This window comes from Narcine bancroftii, chromosome 8, assembly GCF_036971445.1.
Source record: "Narcine bancroftii isolate sNarBan1 chromosome 8, sNarBan1.hap1, whole genome shotgun sequence".
Taxonomy (NCBI): domain Eukaryota; kingdom Metazoa; phylum Chordata; class Chondrichthyes; order Torpediniformes; family Narcinidae; genus Narcine; species Narcine bancroftii.
This window is the reverse complement of record NC_091476.1, coordinates 159,193,401-159,214,223: the sequence shown is the minus strand read 5'-3', so window position 1 is coordinate 159,214,223 and position 20,823 is coordinate 159,193,401. Positions and strand designations below refer to the sequence as shown.

General features: G+C 38.4%; 1 protein-coding gene and 1 long non-coding RNA gene across 5 annotated transcripts in view; one reads left to right on the top strand and one right to left on the bottom strand.

Moving 5' to 3' along the window:
• Positions 1-480: 480 nt before the first annotated feature.
• Positions 481-7,570, bottom strand: LOC138741479 (uncharacterized). Of its 2 annotated transcripts, none has more exons than XR_011343513.1 (3): positions 7,203-7,570; positions 2,185-2,266; positions 481-757 (listed from the first exon to the last, which is right to left on the bottom strand). It is a non-coding gene; the product is annotated as an uncharacterized lncRNA (long non-coding RNA). The 2 variants fall into 2 exon arrangements; XR_011343514.1 differs by lacking the exon at positions 7,203-7,570 and adding an exon at positions 3,852-3,883.
• Positions 2,293-20,823, top strand: part of LOC138741477 (grainyhead-like protein 3 homolog) — a 62,200-nt gene continuing 43,669 nt past the window's right edge. The window contains exons 1-2 of one of the 3 annotated variants that reach the window (XM_069895656.1): positions 2,294-2,436; positions 20,404-20,686. Coding sequence is in view for 2 of the 3 variants with exons in the window: in XM_069895655.1 (XP_069751756.1) it covers positions 2,420-2,436 (17 nt within the window). In the remaining variant the exon portion in view is untranslated. Of the gene's footprint in view, positions 2,437-20,403; positions 20,687-20,823 lie in introns of all 3 variants that reach the window. The other 2 variants (XM_069895655.1, XM_069895654.1) reach the window with 2 other exon arrangements.

The window sequence follows — 20,823 nt, the reverse complement described above, 5'->3', positions numbered from 1 at the left end:
TTGCAGCTTTCGTCTGCCTTCACTGCCATTGAGTTCAGAGTAATTGCGTCTGCCTGTTCCACCATTGAGGACTTGGTTAGATTGTTCTTTGTCAGAGACCTCACCCTCGACCTTACCGGCTTGGATGACCCTACCAGGAGGGTAGATGGCATCACTCTCCGATTAACAGGACCACACAAGCTTCACCACGACAAGGTGACAATTCTTGGAGAAGAATAAGATAAAATAATAATAAAATAAAATAATAAGATAATTGCTCAATTTATTCACAAATTTGTTTGTCTAGTTTTAAAAGATTCAGTATATCTCCAGGGGAAGCTTCCTTATGTACTCAGATCCTTATGTGCTCACAGGGAAATGCTATCCATTTTCCAGATAAATAATTGGCAACATATTTGTTCTCACTGCTATTGCTACAAACCCTGGCCCAGTCTATGTACCGATAAAGGAAGAAGGGAATTCTTAAGAGTTCATCGAGAATTGCCATATGACTCATTTTATTAAAGCAGCAAACCATTAAACCATCAAAATTATGTTTTGATAATGAGTAATGGGGATTATCCCAATGCAACAGTAGGTAAGACTTTAAATCTATTAGTAGTCATGATGTAATCATAATGGACGCTGTGTGAGTGCAACCCATATTTCAATATTAAACGTTTTGTTAAGTTCCTGAGGACTTGCATGGTCAGGCTTGCAGTTTTGACATATGAATAGGGAAGTGAAGGAGTTCTGAAATTCCATCAAGGAAGTGCTTCTGAAAGAGAGAAAAACACAATTTATACTCCTAAATAGCAAAGACGGTAAAGCTTAAAAGGTAAATTTGTCTGATTAGTCAGCCAAAGCCCACAGAAGATGAAGGAGAACGAGCATTTCAGGGTATGATGGAGTATTAAAACAGACTGAGAACAGGTCAGATGTTCAAAACCAGCAATGAAAATACAAAGGAAAAAAAATGAATTGAATAAGGCAAGATAAGAAGGTGAATAAAGAGAATGTTGAGCCCACAGAAATCTGATTGCACGAATGAATGACAACAAATGCTGCCAGGAAGATGTATGATTTTTACTGGTATCTCAGTTGATCTGGAAACAGATTTGTAGATTTAAATTTTGATACTCTTCACGTTATTGCCCCCATGCTTGTTGAACAGGTGAACAATGAAGTATTAGGTAAACACAATCTCAGGGCCTGGTGAAGACTGATTCAAGGACTCTTGAGGAAACAGCAGAAATTTTGGCCAAGTTTTGGAATCATTCAAGAGATACTCGGAAACGAAAAAAGAGCCGAAATGAAGCCTTTCATTTCATATAAAAAGGCAAGAAAGCTGACCCAGGAGCCAGAAAATGTGGTTTATTGTTGATAAAAGTAAGCAAACCTTTACTAGTGATTGAGCATAAGGGAGGAATACAAATCAGGAACATCTTGTAAATCTAATTTATGATTTTTTTTCAAGGAGGTGACAAAGGATCATTGAGAAGCAAGAAATGGTGCATTTAGATCTTATGTTATTTTTATAATTCCACTGGAAGGCTGGTATAGATAATAAAAATAGGAGGAATTATTAGAAATAATTCACAATGAATATTGAATATGTTGTCTCTTGGATCCCTGCAGTGGCAATAATAACTCTCAAACATATTCCAAAATGATCTGAGACTAGGATTTCAAAGAACAATAAGCCAACATATTAATGCCATATGATAAACCACACAGATTTAAACATTGGGATGGGTTACACTGATAGCTAGCCTTTGATTTCTTGGAGAACTGGCAGTGACCAAGTGGCAAATCTAAAGAACAAATTCAACAGTCTAACCTAAGATGACATCTTGCTGAAGTACAGAGTGTGTCTTGCACTCTATTTCTCAAGTGGACCATGAACCCCTTTCAGATCTGTTTGAGTAGAGTCATTTTGCCGGGGCTCTGGGAAACACTTATTCTTCAAATCAATATATAAAGAAGATGATCTAGTAATTTATGCGGGACTTGCTTTTGCAAAAATTGCAAAATTTCAGTAGTTTGAAAATGCTTTTGGTTGCTCTGAGATATCCGATATAACATTTTAAAAAAGATTTCTATATATACATATAGCATTAAAATCTAAGTAATTTAAGTTTCCAAGAATCCAGTAGTTAAATGGTTAAGCTATTACACCTGTTATTGTACACCTGTCTGACTCACCTGCAGGCGTACCTGTATTTGGAGAAGCCAATCAGAAACAGGGCAGGAGAACCTACCCGTCAGCAAAATTCCTGCAGTGAACCTTAAGGGAAATAAATAGAGATCCATCATTGATGCAGTTTACTTTTAACTAGAAATATCACACAAAACCACCTGGATGTTTTTGACCTGAGAGAGAAAGAGCAGCGGTAATAAAAGTACATCACTTGTGAAGGTTACTGTGAGGAGACAGACTATGTCCAAAGAGCATGGGTAAGTGAATTCTCTAATTAATCGCAATAGTGGTAACTTTATTTTATGCAATAACTCTTCACTTGGAATAGGCAATACCAGGACCGGATATAAACCATGTTATTATGCTTTTACGTTTACTGAAAGGACAAATTTTGCCCCTGTGCCAAATGTCTGGTCTTTCGCAGTGTGTGTTTGCTTATTTCATGAGGAAGAATTGAACATTGGTTAAGGTTTCCACTACTCCTTGCTCCCCAGGGGATCAGCTCCTTCCAGTGCCTGAACAGTATAATTAAAGTGTAAATCTGGCCACGTGATGGCATCAGAGCATCCTGTAACCATGGTTTCAGCAATTGTTCAGTTTTATCTCAGCAATATTTAGCAATTAGAATTGAAATGCTAAAAATGAGTTATGACGGGTGAGTTACTTAAGTTCCAACTTTATTTTGTGCTAATTATGTGTTGAAGTGATCCATTTTTTAAATCAATGACAGATTGTTTATGAACCTAACTTGTTCCTGAAGTCACTTTGAAATTGGAAGAGCATAAATTTTATTTCTTACTTGCGTGTCCGGTAGCACTTATGCTTATTCATTCTTTATATTCATCGGACTAAACACTTCTTTTCCCACAATCAATATTCTTTCCTGAACTGTTATGAATTTGGTTCACAACCCTACAAGGAGAGCAAACTTCCTGTGATGGAGGAAAGTCACACCATTCCAATTATTTCTCTGGCTCTCAGTCCACTATTTGGAGATCGAATTGCTTCATGAAATATGAAAGGAATCTGTGGCAAATATAATGAATAATTGATCTCTCCCACTGTTCTATCCATACAAAACCTGTATGTAATTGTCATGTTAAGTAATCACAGAAATATAACAGAAGTATTCTATATTTAGTTTAATTCAGTATTATTTGATACCACAATTTCCATGCAAAGCTTAGATCTCCTCCATAATATCTCTGACCTTATTGTGGAATATTTTATAACTGAATATCTTAAAAATGAACAAAACTTAATGAACTTGACCTATAACACTTTGGAAAATAAATACATTCACACAATGATATTAGAATGCACTGAGCAAAGGTCAAAAGTGAAAGACAAACTTTGTTGATTTCTGTCACATTTCTGAAGCAATAACTGATTTAAAGGGAAGTGATCAACATCCCAGTGAATGTTTTACTGAGGATCAATTTAATTTCAGAGAAATTAGGAATCTGACTTTTTTTCCCCCTGTTCCCGCTAGCTAGAGGTTGAGATTCAGTGATGGGAAAATAGCAAGGCCGTGAACTAAGGCTGTCATTGACTCACGACTGATCAAAGTGAGTGTCCGCCGTTGACAGTCGAGTGTGCCTTAAAGGCGTTTGTTTAAGTTGGCACTGAATGTTCGAACAGCAATGTTTTGTGTCTTTTGGTAAAACATTACTTTTAATGTATCAGATCTCCTCCATCATGCTCCTTAGGTGTGGCTCAAAAAAGAATGAAGGTATGTGTTAAATACCCAGATTCCATCAGCGGTGTTGCTTTTGGCTTCTTTATTGGACAGTATTGTGAGCAAGTCCAATCATTGCGAGAGATGGAATATGGTGAAACTCTGGTGACGCACCGACAGAACACTGACAAATTATCCAAGTGCAGATGTTGGAAAGGCTTTAAAATATAATTAATGTAGACATTGCTTTGACATAATACACTGCTCTTTCGTTGAGTCCTTTCCTGTATCAATTTCTTCATCTCAGCCTGAATTATGTTAAGTTTTGTAATAAGCACCTGCACACAAATATTGTCAGATTTCAGGGAATAATTCTGAATTGTGGCATTCGGACACTTAATTAATTACTTCAATAGTCTGGCTCATGAAGAAATTAGACTCTAACTGTACAATTAAGCAGAAAAGTTTAATCCCAACAATGTAAGTGTAAGATTCATTAGTAATGGCAACTGGTGAACTCTGTTCATTCCTGCTGCCTGTTAGCTTTGTGGATTCCAGAAAGGAACATTCTTGACTCAAGAGGCAATGGATCCAAAGAAATATAAAAGATCATACACGCTCCCACACCTGCTCCACCAATCAGTGAGAATCAAGCTGATCTGGCTGTCATGCCTATACTCCATAAATCTTGACCACCATTCCCTTCCCCCTCCCATTGTTCAAAAATGTGTCTGCCTTAGCTCTTAATAAATTTGACAGCTCAGTGTCTCTGGGGTAGAAAATTTGCAGGTTCATGAACAAATTTCTTCTCATGTCCATCTTACATGGGCAATATTGTTTGGTTATGCCAGTTTATAGTTTGGATAAGTGAGTACTATGCAATGCATAGGGCGTGTATCTATGTAATTAATGCGATAAGGTGAACGCTGAAATGAAAATGAAGATTTAACAACTAATATACAGAGCTTAGTGTTCAATAAACAAAAGCCGAAGAGGGAATATAAACTGACTTTAAATGAAGGAATGAAGTCAAAAGAATTCAAGCTGCATTTGCTTTATTTATAATTTGGACAATTGACATCCTCTGTGATATTCTGTGGTGACTGCAGAATTATTCGGAACCAACAAAATGTAATTTCATCAACAAGTTCTAGTTTAAGTATATATCCTGGATAGATTATTCTGAAATCCTGGTTCTTATCCATGTAAGTATATAGGTTTAGTAAAATGAGTAATGTTCCTCCACACCTAGTAGAGGATGAAGAGGATTTTCTGTTTCATGGCACCATTGTAATTGTGAATGTGCTAATCATTTAATTGCCTCACTGTTGAGCAGAATTCAACCCTATTGCTTTTAAATTTAGACCCAGATTGATTATTATAAATGCAAAGTGGCTGCAAAACTATGCCGAAAAATAACTAAGAGATAGGACAAATGTTCAACAGGTGTAGACAATAAACGTACTGTTTTGCCTGCAGACCAGAAAGGATATAATTCTAGATGCGCCAGATAGACAGTGAGAAGAAAAGTTGAAATTTCTTTGTGATGTATTTCACACAAAAATAGGCTTTGCAAATAAGAAAGGTAGACATGGAATTTTATTCGATACAATATTGTGTCTTTTAAATTTGTTTGAGAATGAACTTTTGAGATTAATGGTATTCTTGTTAGCTTATTTTGCTTAAGTATCAGAGCACTTCAAGACATGCTATATTCTGTCTTTAATGAACAATATTTCATTGATAAGTGCTTTAATAGGCAAGGAGAATATTTTTGATGAAACTGGTAGTCTAGAGGAATAAAGGGGTAAGTGATGAGATGATGGGCATCCACCAATGATGTTTTCAAATCAGTACTTCCAAGGTTTTAGATGTGAGAGCCCACAACTCATAATGTACAGACTTGTACTTTGTCATAACAGTCGCTTGTTTGATATTTGCTATGTATGCACAAATGAGTGGACCATGTTAGCCATAAGACTTAGGAGCAGAAATAGGCTTTTGATTTGGCCCTGCCATTTAATCATAAGTTGATCCATTTTGCCACACAGCCCCACTGCCCGGCCTGCTCCCCATAACCTATGATCCACTGGAGAAACAAGAACCAAATTTTGTGGCATGTTCACGACAATAGATTCTGAACCTATCAATCTCTCCCTTAACTAAAATAATTGACCTGGCCTCCACATCTGCCTGTGGGAACACATTCCACAGATTTACCAACTTCTGGCTGAAGAAATTCATTCGCATCTCTGTTCTACCTGGACACCCTCCAGTCCTGAATTTGTGCCCTCTTATCTGAGACTCTTCCACCATGTGAAACAATCTATCTACATCTACTCTGTTCATGCTGTTCAACATTCAAAATGTTTCAATGAGATTCCCCCTCATTCTCCTAAATTCCACATAACACCTAATTCTACAATACTTAGGACTTTCAGTCATCTGCTTCACCTTGGAATTTTCCCAAATTTGGTGATTAGGACTTGTTGGCTGGAGGAAGAAGAGGCTTGCATCATTCCAGAGTCAACTACACCCCCATCCTGTAGAGCTCTGAGAATCTGTCAGGGGAAAATTGCTTGTATGTTGGGATTGGGAGACAACAGTTGGGATTGTATGGGCTGATCTTGTCAAAGAACATTACCTTTGAAAGCTTTCATGATATAATTTCAATCCTCATTGTTTGGGTGGGTGAAGTTTCTTGCAAAAAGTTATCTGGTATGAATGTATATTTTCATGATATTCTGCACTGGAAATACAGAAGGAGATGGGATGTATGTTGAATGCTAAAATGCTGAAAGCACTATTCATTTCCAATGCATTCCCAAAGAGGGAAGAATGAATAAGGATGTGAAATTTCACAATGAAGAAAAATAAGCAGAAATCTTGCTCTGCCTGTTCACTCTGTCATAGCATTCTGCTAAGCTCAAAGAATTCTGAAGGTTCAAAAATTCTGTCGTAATGCTTGATGAAAACCTATCTCGATTTGATAACAAGCTTGACCTATAACAATGAACTTGCATAATCAGAAGATAGGACAAAATGTAATGAACAACAATGATGGACTGAAAGATTGATGAGGAAGGAAAAGTTAAGCATATGAAATTAAGTTAGTCAGAAATATAAAAACAGATATAAACAATTAGATATTTTTTAAAAGTGGGCATAAGTCTTCCAGAGAGCAAGACTAGTAAATTAAATTGGGTAAACAAAGGGATGGCAGATCCATTAAACAAATAATTTGCATCAGGAAACAGCAAAGAGGGAGGCATTCAACAAAATTAGGATCACCCGCACAGTAGTCCTGTGTAAATAGTTAGAATTTCAGGTGAACTGGTGCCTTACCTGTTGGACTTCCTCCTCGGGTCTTAAAAGCTGTTTCTGGTGAGATAGATGATGTTTTGGTTTTAATTTTCAAAAATTTCCTAGGTTAAGGACTATTCCAAAAGAATGGGAAATAAAACCATTGCTTAAATGGTTGGGGCAATGCGGTAAGATAGTTCGTGCAGCGCTAATCACAGTGCCAGTGACCCAGGTTTTAATCCACCAGTGTCCTTAAGGAGTTTGTATGCTCTTCCTGTGACTGCATGGGCTTCCTCCAGGTGCTCAGGTTTCCTCCCATGTTCCAAGGATGTAGAGTTAGTAGATTATTTGGCTATATGGGTGTATTTGGGGCAGCACGAGCTGGAAGGGTCTGTCACCATGCTGAATCTCTAAGCTAAACTAAAAAGAGAGGGAGACAGAAAGCAGGAAACGACCTATCAATTAGCTTGATGTCTGTAATAGGGAAAGTGTTAGACGCAGCGGAGCACTCAGGGAAAAAAAATAAGTAATCAGGCAAATTGTCAAGGTTTCCTGAAAGGGAAATCGTGTTTGACCAATTAATTGACATTTTTTGGGGGGATAAAATCTCCTTGAAGCGGAACTAATGATTGCACTACATTAGATTTCCAGAAGGTTCTACGTCAAAAGATGTTGTGGATAGAAAGCCCCATGGTAAACAAGATCACATACTGGAATGCATGGAATATCATCTGATTAACAGGAAACTGAGAGTAGGCATATGTCTTTTATTCAAGATGTAACAAATGATGTGCGACAGGGATTGGTGCTGAGGCCTCAAATGTATCAAATTTATATGAATGAGGGTAAGGTTGATAAGTTTGGTAATAACATAAAGATAACAGGAGAATAAATTATGAAAAGTAATATGTTTAAGTCATTGAGCAAAAATCTGAAAATGGGGTAAAATGTGGGGAAATGAATAGCTGTCTAATGTGGCAGGAAGAATAAACAAGATGCATATTATCTAAATGGTGATCGACAATTGATCTCTAAGATGCAGAGGGATCTCTGTGTCCTATTGAATGGCTTCTGGTAGGCTATTGAGCAGCTAACAAGGAAAGCTAACAGAAAGAATGTTGTTGTTTATTACTTGGAACTGACGTGGACGTACCCCTCCATAAATCTTCGTCCACGAAGCCAAGCCAAAGAAGAAATCAAAAGCAGAGAGTTTGTGATTAATTTATACAGTGTGTAAGTGAGAACATATCTGAGTAATTGTTTAAATAGTTGGGTTCTTCATTAACAAGGTCTACCATCTATACAGTAAAAAACCCTGGAATCTGGTCCCTATGGGGATTGGTAGATGCTGGGTGAATGAATTTTCCAGTTTCTTGAGATTTCATGTTGTGTAATTGGTGAACGAACTTTTGTTTAAAATTTATTTTTCGCTTTTTTTTTGCTGGTTGCTTGAGGCTGCCATTTTCTTGAATTCTAGAATACAGGGGTTTTACAGTAAATACATTTGAAGCAGCTCAAGGCCGACACCTAGAGTGGGAAGGTTGTCCTATGAGGAAAGGGTTGGTCCTTAGAGGACAAAGTGAAAATTCTCTCAGAAGATCAGGAATCATTTGAACTCTCCTCCTCAAGGGGCTGTGGAACAATTTTGAGGCAGAGATACTTGATAAGGACTGAAATGTGCAGGGCCACAGGAATGCAGGGTTGGGGTGAGAAACAGATCAGAAATTATCTTATTAAGTGCTCTAATAGGTTTGAAGGACCAAGTAATGCATTCCTGGCCCAAAACAGACAATAACTTTAGGATATAAATGTAGAAAGGAAGGAAAATGTTGGTTTTCTAATGCTCAAACTGTTCCAAAAGTGGTGAATAGACAATGAGTGGTGTTAGAAATATAGTGGACTATTGTTAAAATGGTGGTGGAGGAGAGAAATTTATGTTCTTTTCTTACTGAAAGGGCATATTCACGATTAATGTAGTAACAGTTGGTTTTTCTATTTGAGAGAGATACATACAACTTAACACATTGTCCTTGTTAGGCACAGGAGCTGACTAGCTGAGAGAGAAAAGTATATTATTATGCATTGATCAGATCAGCCAGGCTAAATTGCTGTATAATTGCCATTGCCTGGTTTAAAAACTAGAGAACAGCAGAAGATGTCTTTCTGATACAGAAACTCCCTTGTGTTGTAATGCACTTAAAAAGATTGCGTGAGTTGAAGAGAAAGGGTTAGGAAAGGCTTTCTATTGTCAATAAAACTCTTAGTTTCTGTTATGATATCGTCAGTCAAAGTGATCACAGATAACTTGTCACGTTGTCAGACCAAGCCCACCATTTGAATTAAACAAACTTAAAGTACCCTACTGTCATTCAGCGGTTTCGACAGCAGAACACATTGTTGCCAGAGGCACATTTTTATGCATGCAGTTTTCTTCCTTATTAAGTGGGTGTTGGGAAAGTGAAGACTGATTCACAAGAAGTAACACTGCCAATGTCTGAAAAGCAGCTCTCACTCTGATCTGAAAAGATTTGTTAAGGTGAAAACCATTTAAGACAAAACATTGGAATACAAATGAGAGGGCACCTCTTGATCCTGGTTCTTAGGGTCAGAGTTTCTTTTTCAATAGGCAATTATAAGTCCTGAGACAGTACAGATGTGTTAAAGCCAATAATTGATTTTGATTGTACATTTGGAACGTTATCAGTTCTCAGTGCCTGAAGATATTGCACCAGTATCAAATCTCTCCTTGTAACAATCTTACTTCCTTGTTAATGTGACAGTTTGCATTTAACAAAGTTACATTACCAAGTACTCTGCAAGGTCTTTATAGAACTATAGAACACCACAGCAAAGAGGCCCTTTGGCCCATCTAGTCTGTGCTGAACTATTATCCTTCCTGATACTTTCTGGTCCATTACCTCCTGAAAAATTAAGCAACAGGACAATAAGAAAGCTGATATCAAGTTTGAGCAAAACGTGGCAGTGTAGGTGGTCCAGCAAAATATGGATGATGATCGCACATTATTGCAGCACCATCAATGGGAGCCACATTTGGAGTGTAGAGTGATTGATAACTATGAACTTGGCTTCATATTCAAAGCTATTCAACTGTGGCAGATAAAATGAGGCTCCTGACCTGCTTCTGCAAAAGGTACGCACAATAAATATAACAATTGACAAATCTGATCGGGCTGAACAAAGGAAAGGAAAGAAAATAACAATATCTGGATATCACCCAGAGCAATCAGTTATCACACTATCTATCCTGAGAGCAATAATTTGATTCAATATGCGGTGATGACTTTTCCCATTATAAAAGCCTGATAAATAGCATATATTTTTAAAATTATTTGACATTAAATTATTTAGTCATAATGCAGTTCCTACACTAAGCTACTTTCCAAATTGTACTATAGTCTGATCAAATCAGGAAAGAAAATAAATTCATCTGACTATTTGGTACCTGTTGTTTGATCAACCCACTGTTAAATGAAACATGTATAATCTGAAGGTCTAATGTGTAAATTACAAGATTTGAGTTAATTTGGAATACTTTCTATATTTCCTATTTTAAAAAAAACATAAATTTAATAAATAAATAAATTGTTGCAAATTAAGAGAAAATATGAGGTTGTCTCTGCAGAGGCAGATTTTTAAAAATTTAAATTACTTGAAAAGGCTGCTCCAGTCCTGCTTTTACGCTGAGCGGCACCTCGGTGCATCGTCCAGAGCTGCTCTTGGTGGGACAACTGTTGCCGTGGCATAAATAATGAAGCAGAGCAATGGCCGTCTTCCCGACCCATAATCCCCCATGCTGCTGGAACCACTCTGCGTTCTCCAGAAGTGTTCCAGCTCCCTGGGGGATTATGGGTCGGGAAGACGGCCATTGCTCTGCTGCGTTATGAACCGCAGGCAATGGTGAGTGGTTCTGAAGCCCAAAGCGGCCGGGTGAGGGGCTGGAGCAGCCAGCGGGATTGTCACAGCTCCCACCAGCAGCCCCTGTCCTGATGGCCCCACTGGCCACCCCTGCCCTGAGGGGTCATGGAAGGAGAGGGGTGAGTGAGTGGGGGAGATGGGTCATGGGCTGATGGCATAATTGTGACATCATCAGCCCGCCCCCTAGCCAGCCGCTAGCAGCAGCAGTGCGTCCATGCCGGGTGGCGGAGCCCTGCACTCTGGTGCTGACCCTTCCCCCAAGAGGAATTGCAGTCAGCATCTTGGAGCCAGCCAGAGCGCATTCATGGAGATTAAGTTTCCCGATGTAAGAGCTTTATGACTGTATGAAAGGACCTTGTGATTCATTACCCATTCAGAAATCGGATGGCTGAGGAGAAGTTCTTGTTTTTGTACAGTTGTGTGCTTGTCTTCAGGCTCCTGTGAGTCCTTCCTGATGGTAGCAGTGAGAAGAGGGTGGTGATGGTCCCTGATGATAGAGGCTAGTTTCTGAAGACACCGCCTCTTGTAGATATCCTTAATGGAGTGAAGGCTGGTGCCCATGATGGCGCTGGCTGAGTTCACAACTCTCGCATGTTCGTTGTTTATGAAGATATGGGAATGACATAATAAAATGTTACAATTTGGAAATAAGCAAGCTTTATTGCAAAAGCACAGTAGAGAATGAGTTTGAAATCTAAAATAAGATCAGAAACGGCAGAAAATAGACAACAAATTGAGGAACACCGGTCAAAATAAAACTGCTAAAGTTTCAGGCCATCAATCTTTTGTTGGGACACAAAAAAGTAAGAACTGAAACATGTTGAAGATGCAGAGAAAGGTGGGGATGGGGGAGGGAGGGAATAGAACAAAGGGAAATGGGAGGCTGAATGATACAAATGGTGTACTGACTGAGAGAGGGTATGTCTGGGGGAAATAGTCAGCCACAATCATCCTGGTACCCAAGAGGGCAACAATAACAGGCCTCAATGACTACTGCCCTGCGGCACTGACCTCCACCATTATGAAATGCTTCAAGCGTCTGGTGGGGGAAATGCATCAAAGCACAACAGCCCCCCCCCCCCCCCCGAGACACTGGACCCATTTCAATTCACTTATAGTTGAAAGAGTTCCACTGACAATGCTATAGCTTTGTCCATTTATTCCATCCTGAATCACCTGGAAAATGAGAGCTCCAATAATATCATCAAGTTTGCAGATGACACAACAGTAGTCGGCCTCATCAGCAACAAGAATGAGTCGGACTACAGAGAAGAGGTGGAAAATCTTGTGAAATGGTGCAAGAGTAACAACCTGAATCTCAACATGGAAAAGATGAAGGAGGTGATTGTGGGCTTCAGGAGGATCAGGAATGACCATCCTCCACTATACATCAATAACTCTGGAGTGGAGAGCAGCAAGTTCCTTGGAGTTTACTTAACTAGTAACCTATCATGGACACTCAACATCTCACTTGTCAGGAAGGTGCAACAGCGACTGCACTTTCTGAGAAGACTGAGTGTGGTACAGTTGCTGCAGAGAAAAGGTTCAGAGGACAGCACCATAAGAGTGACAGAGAGGATCACTGGAGTCTCCCTCCTCCCCTCCCATCGACGTGATCTATGGGGATCATTGTCTGAATTGGGTGCACAAAATCATTGAGGACCCCTTCTACCCCTCACACAGCATCTTTCAGCTGTTCCTGTCAGGGAAGAGAACTTATTCCCACAGGCAGTGAGAATGCTGAATGCCAAAAGAACTGCTCACACTAACCATCTGAGACTCTCATTTGTACAAAACAATATTCATTTATTTCTGTAGATGTAGTACTTGTCCTACATTTGTATTATTTGTCAGTATGTGTGTTATATCTGGTTGTGCATCTTCTTGTTTTTGCACCGAGGACCAGAGAATGCTATTTTGTTGGGTTTTACCATCAGACTTGACTTGAATAAGTAGTACCAAATTAAATCTGAAATATAAAAAGTCAAGAGAAAAGTACAAATGCAGGAAATGTGAAACATAAATATGAGAATTCAATGTTGAATTTTGAAAGTTATGGCGTACCAAGTCAGAAGGTCAGGTGTTGCTCCTTGGTCTTACTTAGAGCTTTGTCACAATAGTGTGGGAATCTAATTACAGAGATGTCAAAGTGGGAGTGGGATGTAGAACTGAAGTGATAAGACCATCTTGCAAATGGAATAATGAAGCTCTCTAAAATGGTCTGCCCATCTGTGTTTCATTTCCCCAATATGAAGGAGAGCACACCTTCAGAAACATTAATGTGGAATAAGTACAAGTGAATCTGCTTTACCTGGAAGGAATATTCAGGTCCCTGGCGGATAGAAAGGGTGGGAGTAAAAAGACAAATGTTATTTCCCTTGAGTTGGATGGGAAGGTCCAACGGGAAGGAGAGCTCGTTGCTGGTGGAGATGAACGAGAGAATTGACACTTTGAAATGGGAAAGTCGAGGAGTTTGGTGGGAGGGTGGCATGTCATTGGGTATATTGAAAATGATGGAGGATGATCTGTTCATGTGCAAGTGTCGTGGCATGTGAGGACAAGGGAAAGAATGGAGGAAGTGGAGCCAATGTGTTTGAAAGGTGTGTCAGCTATGGTGGAAGAAAAGAAAGTATCTCAAAAGCTCTGCAGTGGAAGGTGGAGAATATGGGATGAGGACAAGGAATGTAGTGAAGTTCTGAGAATAAATAGGTTGGGGAGAGGGGTAGTGAATTCAAGTTTCACTGGTTTGATTCATTGTTTGCCTCAGCTGATTTTAAAAACACCAGGTTTCAAACATTTCCTCTGGGATTGAGATATTTTATCCAAATTAATCCCCTTTTCTTCATCATGGATATTGGTTTAGGGTTTGAGCAAATAATTGTATTTCAAAAAATTCTCTCAACATCCTTGTCACCAGAGCTCTGTCAAATACCAGGTTAGGGAAAATGGGAGAGGTTAATACAGATCATGTCTGCACTTCTATCTTTCAGTTTTGGAACATTTCTGTCCCATCTATGAAGCAAAGTAATTATAGTCTACATCAGTATCTCAGATCTGTTTAAGTTTGATCTATATTTAACTGTAGCATATTGAGAAGACAAAGCACTAAATAACAATCAGAAAACATTTTGAGAAAGGGCATTTTAAAATATAACTTTTAATGATCTCAGTATGTCCCTAATGTTTTTTCTAAATGTAATCACTCTTGTAATGTAGAAAACCTTCTGTTAATTGGATTTAATCACAGTTTACCTGCCACATTGACCACCGCCAGTGGGCTGATATCGCCTCAAACCGTGCATCTTGGCGCCTCACAGTTCGGTGGGCAGCAACCTCCTTGGAAGAAGACCACAGACAAAAGACAAAGGAGGAAAAACCCAACACCCAACCCCAACCCACCAATTTTCCCTTGCAACCGCTGCAACCGTGTCTGCCTGTCCCGCATCGGACTTGTCAGCCACCAACGAGCCTGCAGCTGACCTGGACATTACCCCTCCATAAATCTTCGTCTGCGAAGCCAAGCCAAAGAGAATACACTTGAATTTATAGTTTCTTACACAACCCACAATATATAAAGGTATATTTCAATTATTTTTCAAGATGACTTGATGATGCAATGGTCAAAAAAGCACACCAAAGACTCTATTTACTTTGAAGAGTAGGGATGTTTGGTATGCCCCCTCTGGCACTCAATAGGTTCACCATTGAAAGCATCTCAGTGATCAGTGAATGAAGCTCAGAACATATCACAAACTTTCTTTACCTCTCGCTGCCAAGGAAAGGGTGGGAGTAAAAACTGAAAGACCCAGACACACTTTTTTCTCCCTCTTCCCTTCAAGAGTGTGAAAACACACAGCAACAGGGACAGTTTCTTCCTTGCAGTGCTCTCATGCTGCCCTTGCTTTATGCCAATTGATCTTCCTTTTCATACATGATTACATGCCATGCTGGAGGTAACCTATTGGTCTGTTGGCAGAAAATCCCATCTAGCTGTGCCAGGTATTTTGTAACAAATAAATTTAAACTTCAGACTTTAAAAAAAAGTTAAATGTCAACATGATTATAGAGGAAAAATCCATTAAAATTGAAATGTCCTGGAAATAGTATTAAAGATTCTTATTTTGTTGACACTAATGTTAGTATCATTTTATTTTCTTTGAACCATGTTATATGATTAAATATTTTTTTAATTTTTATTTTTCACACTCTGAACCATACTGACCAAAATACACACAAACATTTCCCTCTTGAATATACACAGTGTCATTTTCTCCCCTCCCTTCCCTCCCTCCTTCACCCCTCCCTCCCCACCCACTAAACGTTCAACATATATGATACATTAAACCCATTCAACAATGTCATCACACAATGACAATAAACAGGAAAATTGTGTCATCTACTTTTACATACTGGGTCAGTTCATTTCGTCTTCTTATCATTCTGTTATTTTAGTTCAGTTTTATGTATCATATATGTTGAATGATTAAATATTCTTGAAATAAAATTGACAATGCTCCATTTTGTTTGCATTTGTACCAATGAACTTGCGTTATTCACAGATCCAGATTTCATTTTCATATAATGAAAACCAATTTATTTAAACCATATTTTGAGGCCATAATCTAATGTCTATTTTTAAGTGTGATTTTATTTCCCCCACCTGCCCCCCCCATTTCATGAAATGCCCACAAGATTGTGCAAATTTTGCTCTTTATTGATTCATTCAATTTTCTTAACATTAGAATTTTGTAATCGACTTACAAATGTGCAAGTAAATGGAAAATGTTGTCTGTTGAAAAACAAACATCACAGTGTTTGTCAGCAAACAAAGGGAAAACCTATCAAAAGAAAATGAAAGTCAAAAATAGCTGGGGCTGGAAATCTGAAATAAAGATGGAAAATGCTGGAAATGCTCATTATATTTTGCAGCATCTGCGGGAAATGAACCAGAATTCACATTTCAGGTTGAAGACTTTGTTAGAACTGAAAAATGACTGTTTCCAGCTCTGACGAAGAATCTCTGACATGAAACATTAACTCCGTTTAATTTTTCCCTATGCTGCCTGATCTGTTGCACATTCTCGCATTTTCTGATGCATTTGAACATTAAAGGAAGCTTCCTCAGCCATGAGAGGAATTATTACCACCCATAAAACCTACTAAAATAACTATCGATGTCAAGAATTTAAAGATACAAGGGAAGACTGGATGGGATTTCTGTAATAATAGCAGTTGGTGAACACAATCATGTTTTCAACAGTATGTAAGGGAAACGAAAGGAAATCATTGCTGTAAGAGGGTCCAAATATCAGAAAATGAAAAGTCAGAATTAGGAAGTCAGAAATGAAAAGAGTAAAAGTAATTTTCACAAAAGGATGATTTTCCTGAGGATTATTTATAACATGCTGAGTTTTAAACCAGATGCAATTGGAAAGTAAATAGGTAGGCCCAGGGCACAAAGATATATTTTGTGTGAGAGAGATTGAAAGATAAGATGATAACAGGGGTAGTTGGCTTGAAATCAATCAATAAAGACAGGTTTGTTGGAGCTAAGGATCTTTTTTCTATTCCTGAAACCATGGTCTATTATTTGTTAAACATATATTTTACATGCATAAATTTCGACCCTAGAAGTTATCATTACATAGATTGTTGTTGTTTCTTTCAAGCGATTGGAGTCTACAATCCGGTAAAGGAAAGTAATTGTCATGCTATTTTGTACAATCATATTTAACCAGCAATTAAATATGATTGTGAAAAATACTGAGATCCATCCACCAAGTCTGCTTTCAATAGTTCACCTGTAGAAGTTGTTGAGGGCCAGAGGGGGCATACCAAATATTCTTTCTTTTCAAAGATAGTAGAGGCGATGGTGTGCTTTTGTTTTGTGCATTTTGTTCAATGTTACTAATAAAGGGCACTTGTGCTCAACAGTAAGGGCTTTAGAATGAATAGAATAATGTTCCATGGTATCATCTGGATAATTGTGGCACATTGCCACAAAGCACTGCAGAATATGGATGAAGATTTTAGATTAAAATAATTAGTTACAAAGCTACAGTTTTCAGTGAGTTGTGTAATGCTTCCTACCACAATTTTCTATAGTGGTTATTTAAAACATCTGATACAATTAGGAACTTAATAACAATTTCTGTGTCATTTGTACATAGCCCCAAAACACCTGCATATTTATGTATAGTTAGACTTCCATATCAGATTGGTGGTAGGAAACCGTCACCATTGGAATGTGGTTTGGCACCACAGATTCATTTGGAGGAAATAACATTGGCAGGGCAGACAAAATAACTTTTGTTGTGCAGTCAAAATAGCATTAGTAGGGCACACAGGATCTCTAGCTCACCCATCTTCTTTCCCCTTGTGGGGATTGACTCTTAATGTTTTCTTGCATTTGTGAATCCAGTGCATTTCCAATTGCCTCGGTTCATAAGGAGATGAGATTCTTGACTACCTGAAATGCTCTCACATTGCCAACTTTTTAAAAACTGGCTGCCAGTTAGATAAAAGTGGTATGTGCAGCGCTTCTGTTCGTGAAGGACAATTGATCAACTCCTTGAGTGATATTATTAGTTTTAATTAATTTCATAATTCACTCTGATAGGACATAACACAACAATGTGTAGTTAATAATGAAACTAACTTTAATCAAACCACTGGGTTAACGTCAAAAGCAACGATCTTCAGTCACACTTTGAGATGCTATGATTTCCAGGCCTCCCTTCGTGAAGAGTCACCATTTCCTGAGAGGCATCCATCATGTAAAGGGACCCATCCTCCTCATACTCCCCACCCTACATTATGTATCATGGACAACAGAAAACTCGTTCCTTGAAATTGGACAAATCCCACTTGGACAATTCTAATTGGAATCTGACAAATGTTTGACCTAGAATACCAAGGCCAACATCTCAATGCAAATATTCTCAAATCAAATTGTTCTCATTCATGTATAATATAATACATCAGAAAGGTGAGAAACATTAGCTGGATATATCAAATATCCAAAGCATATAGTAAGGACATTTGGTCAGTGCAATATCTACTTTACACTCTAAGCAAGGTTTCTGACTTCCTGTTGGCCTGAGAGCAAAATTACAACAGCAGAGACTGGCAGTCTGAGGAAATTGGACAAGTCCAGTTCATTATCATCTGATTTCACAAGTACAACCCGACGAAACAGCGTTCTTCGGTCCTCGACGCAAAGCACGCAGACACACAAGTAGACATAACACCCATATAGACGAATAATACATTTGCAGGTCAAGTATTTTATCGATATAAATAAATATTGTTTTCATGTGTATGAGAGTCTCAAATGGTTAATATGAGCAGTTCCTTTGGTCATTCAGCATTCTCACTGCCAATGGGAAAGAGCTGTTCCTCAACCTGGTGGTGCTGGCTCTGATACTCCTGTATCTCTTTCCTGATGGGTGCAACTGAAAGATGCTATTTGCAAGGTGGAATGAGTCCTCAATGATTTTGTGCGCCCTCTTCAAGACAACGATCCCGTTAGATCATGTCGATTGTTGGGGTTAGTTATGTTTGCATTTCTCTTTTTGAATAATCTGAAGGAGCAGAATGTGAAGACATCAATTTCATAAATTGTGGGAATTTAATATGAACATTTTACTCTGTGAACAATGGATTTATCTACAAAGAGTAATTCAGGCAAATAACAAATATGAATTTAACATGAAGCAGAAAAAAAATAGAAAGTTGTGTTGATAGTTGAAGTTTGGGAGGAAGGGTGACTGGAGAATAAATAAATGTAGTGCAAGATCTATTAGATTGAATGACTAATTGTATACTTAACATTACTGAATATATATCTATGTAAAGGCAGAATCCTCTGCGAACAGATGTAAGGGTGTGCTGCCCACTGTAACATATAACAGTTCAGAGATTTAAATTAGTTTCGAACCACCCACAGCAACAGCATGTCTGTATTTGTCAAGTTTCGTTGATGACTAATGCTTGAGGTGATTGATGAGTCCTCCCTCCAAACTGTTCCAGAAGGTGAAAATTGTGCAATGGTTTCAGGACTAATTAGGCAATGCTGTTCGATTCCAATGGGAGCAGCCTAATTCTTGTCACCTACGTTTTTTAGCTGACGATTTAAACATGCACTGGATGTCTCTGATATTGGAAAGCAACGATCATAATGTCTCATAGGCAATGAGAGGCAAAGTTGGATAGCTTTCTAATTTAACACGGGAACTGTGATGAACATTTAGCCCAGGACTGTTGCTTCTGAAACCAGCAGCATACAAACTTGTACCGCAAGCTCAGGCGAGCTTGCAGCATGTAGTCAGTGGGAGATGGAACTGAGTGGCTGCATGCCTCAATGGCGACCAGTATTTTCAGTCAGGAATATTTAAATCTTGGCTGCCCCACTTACAAGGTGTATGCATTTTAGCTGTTTCCAGAACTTGTCTTGATATTACTAAACTGAAATTTGGGTTAACAAGTAAGGAGCATTAAGGTGTGTGCCTTTAAGAGAAAGCAAAGAAATAGTGGAAGAGAATTTGAGTATGTTGATTGAGTTTTTGTGTACATTGTGTCTGGTCTTTTTTTTTTTGCATTGCGAATAAGTGGTAATTCTGCCTCACCCACAGGAAAAAGAATCTCAGGGTTATATGTGATGCCACATATTTACTCTGACACTAAATCTGAATCTGAGCATCTGAAAATGACCTGTGTTCTACGTGTCTTGGTATTGAGCTTTTTCAAAATGTTTCACAAATCGCTAACCATTCAATATCAAAGAATAACATCTTTCAATCCTGGGAAATTGATTTGAACTCAATGCACACAAGTAACTTCCTCTCATATTGCCGGAATGCTCAGCAAACCAGGAAGCATCTGTGTAAAGAGAAACAGAATTAAAATTTTGCAACTTTTATTCCAAACTTTAAGTTCAAAATTTTTAGTTCAGATATCCAGCATCTGTACTTTTGATTTTTCTCTTAAGTTTCATTCGCTGGATATGAAACCCAAATGAATTCAGATGTTTAATTTATTTCCTTTAACACAACCAACTGAAACTCAATTCTGAAGAGCTTCCGAAGTGATGAAATATTTGTAGTTTTTTCAGTAGATGTTTTAGTTTCTATTAATGTGAACATTGCATCATTGTGGTGGCTGATTTTTGAGCTAAAGTAACAATAATTTACTCTTGATATATTCATTTATTAAAAATGAGACTGTAACTAATAATAATAATATCTAACACAAAAAGCTTCACTTCTCTTTAATCACCAATAACTAATGAAAGGTTTCTTTTGCTCAGCATGAATGTGGACAAATTGTTCTCCAGGCCTCAATCTGGGAAATCTTCCATCTGTAGAAGGGGATCGGATAATCCCATGCATTGTGTATTGAAGAAAAAGTTAGAGTTTGAACCCCCTTTCACACTTGCAAGAGATCCCAGAAATTAACCACCAATTGGCCTTTAAAGTGCCAAGTGTGAAAGCAAAATCATCTCAACGCCTGACGTCACCTCCCGCCGGGGATTGACGGCCTCGACCCCTAGAACAATCCCTGGCACCTGCAGACGCCAGTATTGCAATCAGGCAAGTGTGAAACGGGTAATTGCGTTGTGAGAGTGCATGAGTGCAGGAACATGAGAAAGTCACAGTGGGGGGGGAGAGAGAGAGAGAGGAAATAAATAGCAATAGTGGACAATTTTTAAACAGCATGGGGAAATTGG